General features: G+C 37.0%; 1 protein-coding gene across 2 annotated transcripts in view; it reads right to left on the bottom strand.

Annotated features, from left to right (window-relative positions):
- The window catches only part of CACNA2D3 (calcium voltage-gated channel auxiliary subunit alpha2delta 3), a 347,867-nt gene that overhangs the window by 187,923 nt on the left and 142,445 nt on the right, over positions 1-17,499 (bottom strand). For both annotated transcript variants that reach the window (XM_026046033.1, XM_026046034.1), the window contains exons 6-9: positions 9,452-9,583; positions 8,069-8,129; positions 7,789-7,939; positions 2,113-2,187 (exon numbers count right to left, since the gene is read on the bottom strand). In XM_026046033.1, coding sequence (XP_025901818.1) covers positions 2,113-2,187; positions 7,789-7,939; positions 8,069-8,129; positions 9,452-9,583 — 419 coding nt within the window. The remainder of the gene's footprint in view (positions 1-2,112; positions 2,188-7,788; positions 7,940-8,068; positions 8,130-9,451; positions 9,584-17,499) is intronic.

Here is a 17,499-nt window from a genome sequence, read left to right as displayed (position 1 = left end):
GCAGCTGATAAATCTGCAGTCACATCTGTAAAATGCATTTAAGCAGCTTCCTATTAAACATTCATTGCCAGGGCAATTACAGGTTAGCTTGCCGGTGATGATCAGCATTGTATCCAACCACTCATGTTCCCTAGCACATTGTTGGGGGACTACAGTTTATTCAGAAGAATAAGTATAGAATATGGAGAGCCAGAAACTAGTATGCTGAGCGAAGAGCTCCAGATTTCATAGACCCAGATGAAAAAACAAACTGGTTAACCATTTGGTTGCTTCGGGCTACAATAGAAAACTTCAGACCATATTTCAGTGATCTGAGGCTCACTGGAAGTTTTGGACATCTATAATGGCTAGTGATGAAGAAAATCCATTTACAGATTTTTTTTTTTTTTTTTTTAAACAGTAAAGCAATGCTATCCATAGTTAGGAGGAATTTGACAGAGGTAGATAAATAAATACTTAAATAATTTGCTTCAAAATAATTCAGTATGCCAAATTTGTATTTACCAATCTCCTCTGGGCAATGCTAGTCACCTTCATTACTGAATCAGTCTTCTAGTTATTTAATTTTTGATAATTACATACAAAAATAAAAGCTCATTGAAAGTTATTATATACTACATCTTGTCTATTTTTRTCATTCTAATTTACACAAGGGTAAATTCTTTATTTAGTTTGAGTTACTGTGCCTATCTGTCCATCTATAAGATGATATATTTCATCTGGAAACATTTATACAGAAATGTCCTCAAATCATATATAGTACATTAAAAAACGTATAAAAGAGGAATGTATATTGTAATATTCTTACTTTAAATCTGGAGTTACATTAAATCAGAATGTCATCTGATTCCTTTGGGGTAGGTAAATTGTAAAATGGAGTTTCTCAAAGATGAAAACCTCTTGGCCCAAGATAACTAGTATTAAAATAGGCAGTTCCACATGTTTGTAATTTGTGGAGAAAGTGCAGACGGTGACAGAATAGTGTCTGAACTATTTCCCATTCTTTTTCAAATTTGTGCATAGCAAATTGATACACTTCAAGGTAGCAGCTGTTTAATGCTAATGCCAAATTATAAATTCATCTGCTTCAATTCAAATATATGTTACATATTTTACATTAGTAAGCCACATTTAGGATTATAGATTCATTTCAACCCCAATTATGCTACCCAAAATAATTAGAGATTTAATCTTTGTGATAAACTAAACATGAAGAAAATTCTGTAAATTAGAGACAACTTACAAGATCCTGGGAATATGTCTCCACAAACGCATAGTGAACACAAAAGACAGGTATGTGCCCACACAAAATAAATTGTGGTAAATGCTAGATTAGGAAAATTTTAGAAAGAATTGGATCCCAGTTGTTACCTGCTATATCACCTGTAAAACATGATTATTCTAAGAAAAAGTATTACACCCTTATACCAAAAAAAAAATAAAAAATAAATAAAGCAGAAACACAATTCATTGAAGAAGCTTAGGGCAGAGATTCCTGGTTTGAATCTTTGTAAAGCTGGTGGTACTTAGGCAAATGTCAGTATTTAGGCATTTAGTATTTAGGCAAATGAACTGTTACCTTTGTTACACAAAGTAGGACAATAATAAAAATATGTAGTTAGATTCTTCATGGGGGCTAAGGAACCTAAGATGATTGACGAAGTCATAGTGGGTGGTATAATTTTTTTTTTCTATGAGAAACTAAGAGAAGAGAAACTAAAGAAAGAGAAACTAAGCCGTCCTATCCTATTTGACTGATCTGATTGGAACTCTATCTTGGTCTCTCTTGCTCACCACCTATTTTAATTTCCCCTCTTCTGCCTCTATTACCTCAAAAAAGAAAAAAAAAAAAGCTAAATTGCACAGGGTTTTAAGGACTTTTTATTTACCAAAGCTTTCTCTATTTTATYTCTCTCAAACAATTATTCAATCTAATTAACTAGCTGGATGTGTTTTTTAATTCCTTCTGAGTAACGAGACACCTTTGAAATAGTGTAAGGGAAACAATTTAATGCATTCTAATAAAACAATTCATTTTTATTAAGCAAAGACCCTTATATTACGCTGTAAGTCATTGCATCTTATTTCTCTTTTGTTACTTCCATTGCTTACCTCCTTGTTGGCTCTGTCTGCTTGAACTAATGTTCCATTCAGACATGGCTCTACATAGTGAAGTTCTTCATTATACTGTAATGAGAAATGAAAAACATACTGAAAATTTTAATTAAAATCTTTGAAAGATGCAATTTTATGATTTAGAGCTGCAGTCGTTCAGCTTTACTCTTTTTATTTCATCTACTCTACAAGTTTTCATAGGTTAAAGCATGAGGTCTTTGAATCTAGGCCCTACTTGGTTTCATCCTTTCACAGGCAAGAAGTGAACTGGAAAAGCCATAGCAGACAATGAAAGAAGAAACTTTCAGCCAAAAATAATCAGAGAAAACATGTCATATGATTAACATACGCATTCACTCCGTTCTTCCTCCATCTCAGGGAGAATAGAGGCTTACAGTGAACCACTGCCAAATGCTGCTGACACAAAGCTCTTCATCATTGCAACTCACATTGTCTCTGTCCCTCTACAGCTCTGAATGTTACTCTTCAATACACTACAACTCCTTTTTCTTCACATACATCTAACCTTAGATCCCTGCAACCTGTTCCATATTGGACATCTGTCACCATCATTTGTGTGAATAGTGCAGTATGCACCAACACTCATTAATTACATAATTACTACATAACTACTGTTGCASAGGGAAGAGTGTTTAATTTGAACTGCATCAAGTTACTTTTGAGGTCCTGTGCCAGATTTGATCCTCAGTTAAAGAAATACAAATCCAGAGTTACTCTACTTACTACAGCTGGATATATAGACTATTTACATCAGCATCAACATAGTAATTGGTGCATAAAAAACATATGCTAGAAGGTTATTTACACATCATTTCTGCAGCAGATTTGCATGCTTCCCTAATTATTTTATTCCAGTCAATGTTAATCCAACAGATGAGTGCCTGAGGACATGTCTATTGCTCCAAAGGTCATATGAAAAATCAGAATGATGACATCTGGAACACTTGTGAGTCACTGGGAAAGTCCTGTGTGCAACTCAATGTCATAGCAGTTTACTGATCTGATAAATGATGTGCTTTTCCCAGCAGTTTCTCTCTACAGACTAGTCTCCAGTCTATCTCTTGACAGCCTTTGCAAAATAACAATGCTAAACCTTCACAGTCTCTGAGATTATAGGCCGTAGTCAAGATCATCTTCCTTTCTGACTGATATAAATAAGAACTAAAAATCTGTAACAAACGTTGCCTCATAAACATGGCTTTCTACTACTTGACATCATTTTTTTGAGCACGTTCTTTAACTGATATTTTATTTTGCTAAGCCTGGGTTCATTTCGATTTTTGTAGGTTTTGTAGCTTTTGTTTGATTTTTGTATAAAGATATACTGGTCTTTATATGACACCAAGCACATATTTGTAATTGGTCAGCACATAATAAAATCCTAGAATCTGTCTTTCCATCATGATCTGTTCCAGTGCCTCAAGCATGCAAGTGAAATGAGAATTTCCAAATGCTGCGATAGTAGCATTTTTTCCATGACTATCACTACTAGCAAGCAGCTGAAACAATTTCCTAGCCTATCAGAACTTGCATCTAAGAAGCATAATTTCAGTCTATTAGTTTTCTATAAGATAAACTATTTTGAATAACTCATGTCACCAGACTATCCCCACAGACACGTAGATTGCATGTCTGCCAGCTGCAACACAGCCCAGATAGATTCCTAATAACTTCCTACAAYGTCTCTAATATTAAACAGTTGTGTAGTATAAATGATGCCCATACTTTTACAGAGGACATGGTTCAAGTTCCTTAACTCCGTTTTACAGAATCAACTTCCTTGGTGGGGGGGAAAAGAAAAGTTCATTCAGACATAAGCAGCACAGTTTAGACTAGAAAAGAGGAAAATCAGTACTAGAATTTTCTTAATTCCTTCTCACCTTGAACTCAAGTATCTGGCTTTTCTACAGCATTTAAGATTTTGTATTGAGCGAGGCTGCATCTTGATATTGGACCAGTAGTTTTATTAGTAACTGTTGACTTTACCAGCAATATTTGACGGAGCCCTAGTTGCCTGAACAAGGAGATTTTAAAAACACATTTCCTTGCTTTAAAGCCATCACTTTTCACCTTTCACATTTCCTGCTACAAACTAATGTACCCAAGCAAAAGCCATTCTGATTTTCAAGGAACTACRGTCTGTTTTCTCTCTGTTCTCTTTGCATTACACTCTGTTTTTATGTTTCCTAGTGTTACTTAGGTTCAGACTCCCAAACTCTGGCATGTGGTATCTTTGCATACTACAGTTTGCGATAGCAGTGCTGCAATACCAGAGATGGCTTAAATAGTTGTAGAATAGCCACTACTTGGCTGAAGGGAGGAGGAGCAAATTAAAACACAATTATTATCCTTTTTGAGCTCCTGTTCCAACACTTCAGTTTCCTTTCATCTGTCTTGCAATTTAGTCATCTGGCAAAATCTATTTTCTTACTATTTTATTTACTTTTATACATGCATCTATTTTATTAGTTCATATTATTTTGCAATGCTAGTTAGTTCTTTACAATATAACACAATATAAAATGTTTTGGCCCAAATCTGAACTAGCAAACAAATACCATATAATTAGGTAGAGGGCTGCTAACTTATATTGCATAACCAGATAGTGTCTGAAACTTGATATTATGTCTGGAGGTATATATGGTTCCAGCACAGGTAAGCAAGTAGTTTTGCATTTACCCCTGCATTTTTCATACTTACTCTTTATCATTTTTAAGCTCTTTGGACCTTAAGGTTCACAGAAACAAATTCAATTCACCTTTTGTTGTGGAACAATGAAGAGATAAAAGATTCCACACAACATTAAGCATGCTCAGAAATTCAACACAGCACAGTGAAGATTCAGTAGGGAAGTCAAACCACAGAAATTTTTATTTCTGAAGTTCTCCTAGTTTTGCYATGCTTGGCAAATGGCACCCAAATGCAGTCTATCAGCTGACACAGACCTAGGGAGATTCACACCTCCTCCTGTGTGCTTCAGTCTGAGCAACCAGGTAGGCTGAAACACAAGTTTGTCCATGGCCTATTTTGGATGAATACAAAGATTTTTTAAAAAGTGCCTCTATAGAAACACAGAAAAATCCACCAACGAAAAACAGGGAACTATCACACTGTGCTTTGAATTAGCAAATAATACTCTTCTAATCAATTTTGCTAAAATGGCGTGACTATAGCATTAAAATTGATTTAACAATCTCAGCTCAGTTAATATTTTCTTCATTTAGTGTAGAGTTTACACTATTGTAAAAGCATTTTAAAAAAMCAGCATTGGGCAAAATTAGCACTCTTTCATGATAATATTGTTAATTTAATGCATGGCTTGAAGTTATACTTCAAAGTGAACTGGAAAAACATGCCTTTTCACTCATTGTTGCTGATATCTCTGTTCATGCACTAGTGAACTGACCTTAAATTTTAAAGCAGACAGTACAAAATCACTCCTGTATTTCAGCTGGCTTTTTTTTTTTTTCTCTCTCCCCTCTCTTCTCCCTTAATTCAATCATCTAGTCCATCAATTTCAGACAGATTTTGCAACAAACTATCCATGAAACTAAAGCATTTTTTTTAACATTATCATTTTATATTTATGTTCTGGAAAGATCTGCACTTTTCAATATAGTTAGAAGAATATTTAGTAAAAAACGACATGTATCCAATGCATATGAAAGAACCCAGTTAGTATACTGCTACTGGGATTTTTGCAATCCTACTGCATATTTGTAAGTGTTAATTGATTTTTTTTTTTTTAATGATTTTAGTGGATAGTGACCATAACTCCCATTACATCAAATGAGAAACTGCATTTTCCATGGAACATTGAAATGGCTAATAACACCCTGAAAAGCATCATCGAAAGCTTTTGAAACTGGGAGATATTGTAAAAAAAGAGAAAAGAAAAAAKCTAACAATAAAGCTGATGGACACAGATTTTGCCTATTTTTCAGACAGAAAAGAGCAGCTTTTCGTCTGCTAGGCTTTAYTTCCCCTTCTTCCATTGACCTAGACACCATTTTACTTAGTTCTCCAGCACTACCAGCCAACAAATGCCCAGCATTATTCTTTAAACAATGGTTGTCTCTTTCAAAGGATGAATTCTCAGAATGATTTTTTGTCTGCTCACTTCATCTTCTCTCAGCTACCTTGAAAACGCTCTTCCTTCTTCCTGCTACAAAAGCAAAAGTTTCTCATGTTTGTGTAACTTTTGCTTATGCTTCATTCCTCCTGCTACACAGCCCCAGCTCCCTGCCCATCTTCCATCACTCTTCCCCTCTGTTTCCTTCCCTAGATCTTTTCCTTCAAAACACAGTTCTGGTTTAGGGTTCTCTCATCCTTGTGAAAAAAAAATAAACAGAGAGAAAACCCCATATCACTTCTGACTCCTAATTCCTGCCCATTTCTTCACTAAATGCTTCTTTTGCACATGTTTCTGCATTACTGGGCACATGTAACACAACCATGTTGTCACTCGGGCACAGAACTTGGCCTTCATCTGTCCTGTGCACCAATGGTTCGAATTTCCTCCCACACAGCTCTCATTCTGCCTCATATTTGAGCTCTGAAGGAGGAAAAGGAGCATGGCTGTTTCTCCTGGGTGCTTGGCAGCAGGGAAGAGACTCCACAGGGGATAGCAGCTGTGGGATGGCTCTCATGGGACAGGGACACCCAGCAGGGGATGGTGGCCGTGGGCTGTCTCTCATGGGGAAGGGATATCCCAAAAGGCGTGATGGCCTTGGGGCAGACCACAGAGGTGATGGGCGGCTGTGATAGGGTTAGAGCAAAGAAACGCTTAAGCTGAGTCTAGAGAAGAGGAAAAATGAATGGTATTCACTTGAATAAACAGATTTAAAATGAAAAAGTAACATTAAGTTACTACTTTTTTTGAAGCCCAATGTTAATATTCATTATGCCCCTAGATTCCTTGCTGTTCCTGTATTATTTGGAATTCTTTGCCGCACACACTTTCACATGCCTCGTAATGGATGAGCCTTTAGCTTTTCCAAAGTACAAATTACAAATTTCTCTCTCAAAAAAGAGCATTGACTTTTTTCATCCTGAATCATTCACAGCGCCTGTCACAATTGCATGCAAGCACAGTGATTACACACTGAGCATACATTCAGGTWTCCTAGTAATTAATCAGTTGACACATTTTCTGCTACTTAGAAAACTTATTCAAGCTCATTACAATTCTGTTGGAAGGACATTGAACCTTTTTTTGATACACAATCTAATTGTGCTTGCCTATTGCATAGGTTTYTGGTAATTATATAATAAGCAACTGAAGACAAATATGAAAGATGTGCTGAACTAAGTGTCCATCACCTGTTAAAAATATAGTCAATGCTTGGATACTTCCGGAGTATCTATTTACTTCACCATACTAAAGCAATAATTTGCCAGTAAACAGAAAATTATTTGCAACTCCCAAACTCACAACAGCTTCTTTAAGGGAATTCACATTACTACTACCAGAAAAAGTTTGAAAACAGTGCCGCCTGAACACGGTGGTACTGGAAATTACAGTGTCTGGACTGTTGAACACCTTCAAATATTCGTCACCTCCCCATAATACTTTACAAATGTATTGTAGAATCTAAAACATGAGAAACAAATGGTGGAATTAAGATTATAGAAGAACCCCAAGACACTCACAGCAATTATATTGAAGAAGTCATCATCTCCGAGGGTATCCAATATAGAAGATACTGTCTGCTTAGCAATAGTCAAGCGAAGCCCTTTCATGCTGCCGCTGACATCAACTAAAATGACCACATCTTTTGGAGAAGTAGCTGCCTGAATGTACCTAAAACAAAAAAAAAAAAAAAACACAAACCACACATTGTTCATGTAAAAAATGAAATTTTCTTCCTTCCATATTTTTTAAAAAGACATTGCTGTCTTTTTAAGGAAAAAAAAGCTGTTTACTACCTACCATTTTCTATTTCTGCAGTCAAATGCAATGACTCCATTCTCATCAGGTTCCCATTTAATTCCTGTTTAGGAATAAAAAGACTATAATTAAAGCAATTTGCAACAATAGCTGCTTAAATTGTATCTATCCCAAGAATTGAGGCAAGGCATTATTTAGAGGAGTTTCATACCTTATCAATTGAACTGTCATTATATCATGTCAACAACTGTACTGTGCTAACACTGGAAAAATACTGTCTCAAGTTTACTGTAAGGGGAAAGTCTCTTCATGTCTATCTTGTCCAAAGCACAACGTGTTATTGAAGAACTGACATTCTTGGTCACCTATGTGGAAACTTAAAGAATTAACAATAAATTAAAATTAACTTTAAGTGTTGCTGTACATATGGATAGAGCATATCATCAAAATTGAAAGTTTGATAAACTTCCTCTCTGTAGCCTTTTTCAGAGTAAATTATTTATCATATACATAGACCAGGCTATTCATAGATATGAGTGTGTATATATGTACATAGAAATATATATGTACATAAACACACTTCTATTCTGTATTTTTTCAACTGAAGGACAGAAACTGATCAAGTACTCCTAAATAACATTGCAAGATTTTATGAGAAAATCGCCTTAAAGAAAATCTTTCTAACAAAGGACACTTAGAGCACTCCATCTGAAAACCATGTATGAATTTTACAAGTTGTTGACTGTTTGGTGAAGCAGTTTATTTCATCTCATAGACGGATGAATAGAGCCTGTGCTTCRTTAATTGGTATCTATGAGTCAATTATGAGCTGACAAATTTTTGCCAGCTCGTATTTAACTTAGCATAGATATGAGCATGAAGTAATGGCTGTCAAACTCACACCTTCTATTTTGGTGTTTTTGTTCTAGTAACCATATTCATGTAGTTGTGCGAGGTACACAAAAACCAACTGCTAAAACTAGCAGCTGTTAATAGCACAATCGTCTCAATTTTAAGTTATCACAACAAACAGCAAAATCATCTCACTTCATTCCTGTTGAAGTGAGATTTATATTCAGAATATTACACAGTGCATCTGCATTGAGAAAGCAAAATAAATAGCACTATCTGAATCTCTGYAGTCATTTACATTCTATGTATTAATTTTCTGTTTTTCATATTCCATATTCATACATATTCCAAGAATATGTAAACTAAAAAAAAAAGTAATATCAACTTCTAAACAAAAATTGCTAGAAAAAAAGAATATTGAAAACCTTGATTAGAAATCATTTTCTCTGAAAACTCGATTAAGTAAAATCAAGCCTGTGGTTATCTGAAAAATCATGWTTTGTGACGGCACTTAGTGGGAACTTGCAGCCTTAGCATTCTCTATTGCTTCCTAGGAATTTGGGTTCTTCTTACCTGGGTATTGCCTGAAAAATCCTTTTGCACTTCCAAAGTACTGCCAGATGAGAGAAGGGTCACGATCAAAATTATCAACGAACACCTTATTTAAGGATTCAGACCAATAAACTCCGTTCACAATGGCTGGATCTGGGGAAAAATAAAAGTAATTTTACTTAATATGACCCTTTGAATCCTATTATCTTCAGCTTATTTGGATCCAAAAAAATCTTGTGATTGCAAACTGCTGCAGAATATCTTCTGGTTTTATTGTCAATTAAGTGATTCAGAATAAATTACATAGTTATACAGAGAAGAAATATCAGGCACATTCTGCAGCTAAGAGTTAAAATCACTCATTAGGCCAATTATTTGAAGATACTGTATCACTTTGTTGAGCAGAAGATAAATGAGTTATCATAATAAAAGATTTACTTCAATTTCCTTAAATCTTTGGTAACATTGTATACTTTTTTAGTCTTTTTTCCTTCACGTTGATAAAACCATTATGACTGTATTTGAAAGCTTACGATGAGAACCTCAAGTGAATTATGGTAAACAACCAAATAAAAACTACAAAAGTTAATTAGATAAGCRTATAGCAAATAACATCATTATTTGAAAAACACTGGGCCTAGCTTTCCTAACAATGACTTCATGTTATTTCTGACTCCATGCAGAGGGAAGCAAAAGGTAAATATTGCTGTTGAGAATTACCCACATCATATCACCTCCACCATCTAACTCCTAAAGCCCAAGCGCAGTTTTGTGCTGCATAATAGCAGCTTAGCTTGACGGTGGCAAAACAGAATAAATTATCACAGCTAAAATGTTCTTCAGTCTCAGATTGCAATACCAAACACAGCTGACAAATGAGAAACCATTCCCAATTCAACGATACGTGAAGTCAACAGTACAGGAAGGAAAAACAAAACTAAAATCACAGCAGTATTATTTCATTTGTGAAAGTGTTCACACATGCACACACTGTAACATTCATCCAAATACTTCAAATAATGCTTCCTTAACTCTTAAAAGAATGGTATAGATTTCACAAAACTGCATGGAATGGGATTTTAGCAGAGTGGAGAGAAGGTGAATTGCTATCTCGCATTACATTCCTCAAGGAAAACTGCAAAAAAAAAAAATGGAAACATCTCAAATACACATCTCCAAAGGTTGCTTTTATCTAAACATTCAGGTTTACACACAGGGGCTGATGAAAAAGCAAGGTCAACAGAACAGATTTTGTTTTTAAAACATGTCTAGCACAGTTACTTGTTTCTCTGGAAAGCAAAACAAACATTTTAAATCCATCCAACTAGACACGTATCAAACAAACCAAGAGCACTAGTCTCATAGTACATTGTCAGTCTCGCCTGTCTGGCAAGAACCATAGACCAGGTGTTTTCCAGTAACAAGCTGCGACTATGATACCACAAATTAACTGACAGGAATGACTAATCTGAGATATAAATCTGGCGAAAGCAGCTTCTGTTTCAGCCCCCTCWAAACATGGCAAGGCAAGGACCAGTTGTTCAGCACCAACTTCACATTCTTGGTCCACCCAGACTTTCCAGCACTAGTTCAACTATAGATAGTGGAATTCTGCTCTGATACACAAGATTACATTTCTTTTTCAAGAAATATTCAATCACTAAAAAAAAAAAAAAAAAAGTGGTATTACTGAGTCAGAATTACAGAGCTAAAATAAGAAGACTATGTTTAATTCATATTTTAAAAATAGTGATGAACTTAAAAGGGGGTTTTGTTTTTTCTTCTGTCAGAAGGTGTTTTTCTGGAAAGGTYTCTTTAGAGGATGAGCAAACAACTTCACCTCCAGAGGAAGGGCAGTTCATGGTACACCCTTCGATACTATTAGTGGAAAGGCCACAAAAAGGAATAATTCCATCTTAATGTCTATTTAAAGTAAGCTATAGTGTTTCTCAGCAGCTTAGGTTCAGATCTCATCCCAAGACTGTGCACAACACTGATTTTTTCAGTATCAGTTCAACAGACATAATTTATCCTGAATTCCTCAGAGCTGATTTTTAATTCCCTCTTTTACTGAATCTGCGTCACAGTGCCACCCATCTGAGCAGGGGACTCAACTTCTGCATTTATTCCAGCCCTATGAGATCACGAGACAAGTTCAGCTCTCCAGGCTGGTAAGCTCCAATACTGTATGTGAAACACTTCCACTACCATGAAAGTCCATGCTTCTACAGTAACAAAGTACTTTTATTAGTTCAACTCTGAATAACCACTTAATATGTTTATATAACAGTACTATGGATGAGAGAACTCTACAGAAACAACAGTATTTTTTTCCTGAACATGATAGTTTGAGCCTATATTCTGCATTATGTTGACAACACTAATCATCTGAATGCTGATCACTTAAAGCATGAATCCACTGACTGAAACTAATAGGAATTTATAGCTGAAAAGAGCATTAAGCAGGGCATTTTAAATCACGGGGCGTAATTAAAATGCAATCTACGATGAGACAAGTTCCTTTAAAACGAATCCTGGTGACACTTTATTACCTTCCTGCACCCTGTATCATGCCAGCCGTAATTTTTGCAGCATGGCAAGAGTGACCTGTAAGCTACATTTTATTCAYCAACCCCTTTTACAAAGCAGCAAATTAGGTCACACTTCATTTAATCCTTACAATACTGAACAAAGGAAAGTGAAGTGGAAAAAAATACATATCCACAGTACCAAGACAAAGGTCTATTGTCTACAAGTGAAAATGAGGTGACTTCATTGTATTCTACATCTTCTGACAAAAAGATCTCAAACCCAAGGTCCTCACTGTAAATTTGATAACGGTTGTTATGTGGGCACAACTGTCCACACAGGCTATCCTAAATACAAACAAGTTCCTGATTGCTTATCCTAAATAAAAATCTGGAGGTCCGTCTTCTAACAAGGAATATGCCAAATTCCAATTGTAGCAATTAATGTTTTGCTTAAATTGTCCACATCATTTAGACAGGATTCTTACATTTTTATATTGCTGGTGCATGTCACCTGCATCCATAAAACAGGGACATTTCAATAGCAGGTAAAGAAATGCTTGTGGATATTTAGGCAGGGAGAAATAAGGGAGAAAAAATAAAACTTTAATAGAAACATAAAATCTTTAGTGTGGTGTTCTGATTGAAACACAGTAAGTGCGAAGAGCTGATGCCACAACTGCCACAATTCTTAAAACATAATGCTGCTTCTGGCAAAAAAACAATAGTCACAGCTAAAAAGAATTAAAATATTCTTTTTCCTCTGCCTTSTAGATGGACTTCTATAGGATTTTGTTTCAATACTGTTTCTGCAGATGCTATCTGTTTTTTATTGCTTTGTAATACAAAAAAAGTCCCCAGACAGATAGATACACTGACAGGAATCTGAAATATAATTGCCAACGAACAGGACCAATGCATGTAGCAATTAAGCTGCTGTCACAAATGCTGCTGACCCTTAGAAACAAGGCTGAAAACTCAACCAAGATGTRCAGGCTGAAAGATGTACAGCAGCAYGGCTAAAGCTTGCACTGGAATGAAAAGTATTTTGATTCACAGAAACCATAAAAATAGCTAAAGATAAGCCAAGACAGAGGAAATAAACAAATATTACATATTAGTAATGCATTTCATCTTCTAATTATTCCAGCAAGCTTCATCAGAAAGAGAAGATATCTATGGAGGAATTCAGTCCCTGTGAAAGAAATGCAGAAAACTTCCCTTTGTTCCAATAATTTGCTTTATTACCAAGAAAGAGCATTACCCAGTCGTCCTCAGGGCTCTTTYGTCTGTTATACTGTATGTGTAATATAATTATTAATATCTCCTGGAAAATTGTCCAAGATACAGACATCCAAAATGGTGTTTTTTCCTGCCATAGGATGACCTCCCTGGCAGTCCCCAGCATAGCAGAGCAGTAATGTAAGGGTGYGAAGCAGCATCAGCGAAGCCTATAGGGCCAAGCACAGGAAAGGAACTCAAAGTCCAGCACCCTTCTGGCTCCAGGACGGTAACAATATTCGTTCGGTTTTGATGGCAATTACAACGTATTTAGTCTGGTCATAATATAAGAAWAACAAAATCACATTCCCTGCTGTGACACACACCAACGATCTAATAAYTATACCCCTCAAGATCACRCTTTGCAGGGTGGTCCAGCATTTTCAAGAGCTGGGGCTGGATGCCAACTTTGGCAATCGCCTTTGCTTTCTTCTTGCTTTCCCTCCCTTCAGTAATGCGGATGCATCAGCTCACAGATCAAAGCATCTGGCCATCTGTACACACACAAAAAAAGGTGTTTTTCTGTTTTGCTTCATGTGYTTAGAGCCATTCACCAGTGTCACGAATCCCACTGTCTTCCTGCACATACAGGGATTGGCAAAACCTTCAAGTGCCTGACTGTGGAGCACAGTAGTAGGCAGCCTCAACATCCCAAGGCTGCCCTAACAGCATTCCCCTTCTTCTTTGAAGCTGCAGCAGAACTGCAGTATGGCCAGATGCATTTATTTTTAGCCTGAGTTTCACGACAGGGAGTTTTGTGGTGGGTTTCTTTTAGTAGGTTTTTCCCCCCCCCCCCTCTCTAAGTGAACAAGGTGGTCTGAATCTCAAAGAAGTCTGGAACTCAGCTTTAGTTCATTCAGAAGCCAGAATTACAGCTGGAAAGTTTTCACTAACACTGCTCTGCGATAGAGATACAGCCCTGACTCTGGGAATAGCTTGCCACCTAATGAATTATAAATACTTCCTGCAGCAAATCAGTGTACCTTCGAGGTCATCCCTCCGGCACTGACCTTATCTGACCCTGCTTAACTGCTCAGACATAACAGCTAAGAGCAACCAGGACAAGGGCACGTCTCAGGTAGTTGGAGCAAAGGTCTGAAAACATCTTCAGCATCTGTGAAGACAGACAGTGGTTTGCTTAAGTTGTAAGATGAGCTGAAACAAGAGACTGAGGCTTCAGTTCCTGACCAGCCAAAGAACCACCACAAATGCTGCTTTAAAGAGATGTACTCTTCCCTAGTAGCCAAGGGCACAGGGCAGCTATACTTACCACTACTAGCTCAGGTCAATACCCAGACATCTTGACAGATGATCGCCCCATAGATTGATGTGACCACAGCTGCAATTTCAAGAAAAATGCTCCCTGTTATTTCCACATGTTTCTCAGGATACTAATTCTAATTTTATGAAAACTGAAAGAAGGAATCTAAAAATTTCTGTGCAGTTGGATGGAGCTGCCACCATCAGTGACCAGAAAACCTAAACCTGTGCAAAAGGCATGGGAAGAAAAAGTGTCATGACAGCAATACAGAGCTCCACAATCTCTCTGGGCAGCCTGTTCCATGGCTCTGAACTAGGTTAAGAGGAAAAATAATCATGTATTAAAAAACAAGTCCACGTAGAGTTGTTAGTTAACACTTATCAATAAATTCCGAATTATTATTGCTTCGATATTCAGATAGACACGGACTTGGAGAAACAGGCAAATGCAGTGACACCACGCAGTGCAGGAAGATAGCCCACACTGCTTATCAAGATGTTGAAGACCTAATTTCCCCCCCCCCCCCCCCCCCATATTATGCCAGCTGCACGGGGTAAAGGGCAGGGTACATCGGAACCTTTAGGGAGAAATACTTCAACATGTGAAATGCATCACAAACATACTGAGCTACCACAGCCTTGCATATTGCCTTGCCTTGCACAAGAGCCCCTTCCACACGTCCAGGAGAAAAAATTCTACCCAGGCAAAAAAATTCTACCCAGGCTGGAAAAAGCCCCACTGATATGAAAATGCTCAGCTGCTCCAAAACCACAGAAAATACCTTAAAACCTACAGAAACACTGAGCAGATGCACAAGCGCATCTTGGGACGAGCATGGAATTGGCTTGGGACTCTGCCACACTATTTGCTCTTCTAGGAAAGCGCCAAGCTGTAAGAAAGACACCTAGATAAACAAAGCTCACATAGCACGAAAATCCTTTAGCAGGTTTTCAGCCAAAGAGATTTTTATGCAGTTATAGGCTAGCCAAGTGTACTAATACTTGACCAAAAGAGCAAAACTTCTTTCGCCTCTTCACACAACACAGATCCAAGATAAATCACAGAGGGGTCTGTCTTATGGAGCAGGATAGAGAATCAAATAAYTACTGTACTTTAAAATAATAGACAAAATGAGTAAAATACAGCTTTGTATCTATGTTTTTGATTCTTTGGGCAAATGTCAATCTTCTCTACTCTGAACTAAACAAAAGCTACAATTTTTACATTTGCCATATAACCATTTCATCAAATGTTTTGCATAATTCAATACTGAAGGTTTTCAGAAACCCAGAAGCATTCGGTCAATTATCAGTAAGTTTAAAAATTATGAATGCTTTCCCAACATATTTCAGGAGGGAAATACTGCCTCAAAAACATTTAAATAAAACAAGGCAAAATGCAAATGAAACTCCCCAATACTTTCYTACCACATGAATTCAATCAAAAAAAACCTGTACAGAATCATGAGAATTTATTAATGCATTCCACACTGAAACTATCCCTATTTTCCCCTGATTTTTTAAGCCAGAAGCAAATATGGATAGTTTACTCATTAAAATAATGAAATAAACACAAGTCAAAAGTTAGCACTTTAAAATAAGACAAACCAATTATAATTCATTTTCAGTCTACATTTTCATATTTTACAATTATTATGGGAAACAGCTTTCCTGTCAGAAGTTACTGATTAATAAAAGCCTGCATGAAATTCTCTCCAGACAGGTAGAAAGTGGAAATAATGGCTTTCAATATAGTTAGGCATATAGTACCTACGATATTTTTAGCATTATATGTATTTGGACAAGCTCAGAGCTATGGAGRGGCAGGGAGAAGAAAGAAGAGAGTAGGGAACAGTTACACAAAAAAGAAAGAGAGCAACAAGAAAATCTCAAAATAGATGTTTATCCAGATTCAAATGCAGAGGAAATCTTGTATGCTTAAAATGACTGAATTTATTTCAGTTTTGAGCAAGACAAAAGCAACTGCTTTCAGGACATGACAATGGAGCCTTTATTACAAGTTTCTTAAACCTCCTTTGGTGGAATTTATTCCTATTGCTGATGAAGGAAACAGAATCATGAGCACTGCTTTGCAGACAAGCACACTGAATAAATAATGCCTACCTTCAGCCCTGATTTCTGCTCCAAGGAGGAAACAGATCAGCAAAGCAACAAAACTCTACTTCCAATTACAAAAAAAAGGATGTTTTTATAATTTCTTTTGAGAAAATTAGTTTTCAAACTTTTTTTTTACTTTAAAAATGCCCGTGTAAATGATAATTCATGCTGTGCAGTTCTGGTCCTGCAATGCAGCTTCTACTTTCCATACAAACTTTGCAACATTGCCTGCTCGACTGGCTCCCAGTTGCCTTCAAGCAACACATTAGGCATGTATTAGCAAGGGCCCAGCAAAGCAGCCTGAGGACACAAACCCACCCAGCCCAAACTATTCCATCTCCTCCAYGGTCTGCAGTTGGGGACAATACTGGGGCCCGATCACACATTTGAGTGCTGACAAACCTGAGGCTCACAGGCCCACAGAGACAGTAACAGCATCAAGTCACTGCTGCTCCCTCCCCGTCACTCCTCAGGGAAGTGAAAACMCATCTCGAAAACCTCTGATCACTGCTCAGGCAAGTTAATATTCAGCAGAGAAATTAATACAGAAAAGGAAATGATGGGAGAGGAGACGGAGCAATTTTCTGCTGTTATAGACTACTGGCAAATCGTTCCTGTCCCTGGAAGCGAGGGAGGCAGCACGGCTAAACACCTCGATGTTATTCCTGAGCTTTTGCTCATAACCCACCTTCACTGGTCCCACATGTCAGGTGGCAACCTAGCCCCAGCAATGGCTACTGGATAACAAACAATAGAAAACAGCCTTTTTTCCCTTTCCCCTCAAAAAAAAAGTTACCATATAGCTTGCATCTGGCATCCTAGTTGCCATGGTGATGTGGATGTATTAGAACCATATAGATTATATCCACTGCCAGAGACTGA

This window comes from Nothoprocta perdicaria, unplaced genomic scaffold (assembly GCF_003342845.1).
Source record: "Nothoprocta perdicaria isolate Ctin4 unplaced genomic scaffold, notPer1 scaffold_42, whole genome shotgun sequence".
Lineage (NCBI taxonomy): Eukaryota > Metazoa > Chordata > Aves > Tinamiformes > Tinamidae > Nothoprocta > Nothoprocta perdicaria.
Note: the sequence above shows the minus strand (reverse complement) of the source record. Positions and strands in the feature narration are given on the sequence as shown.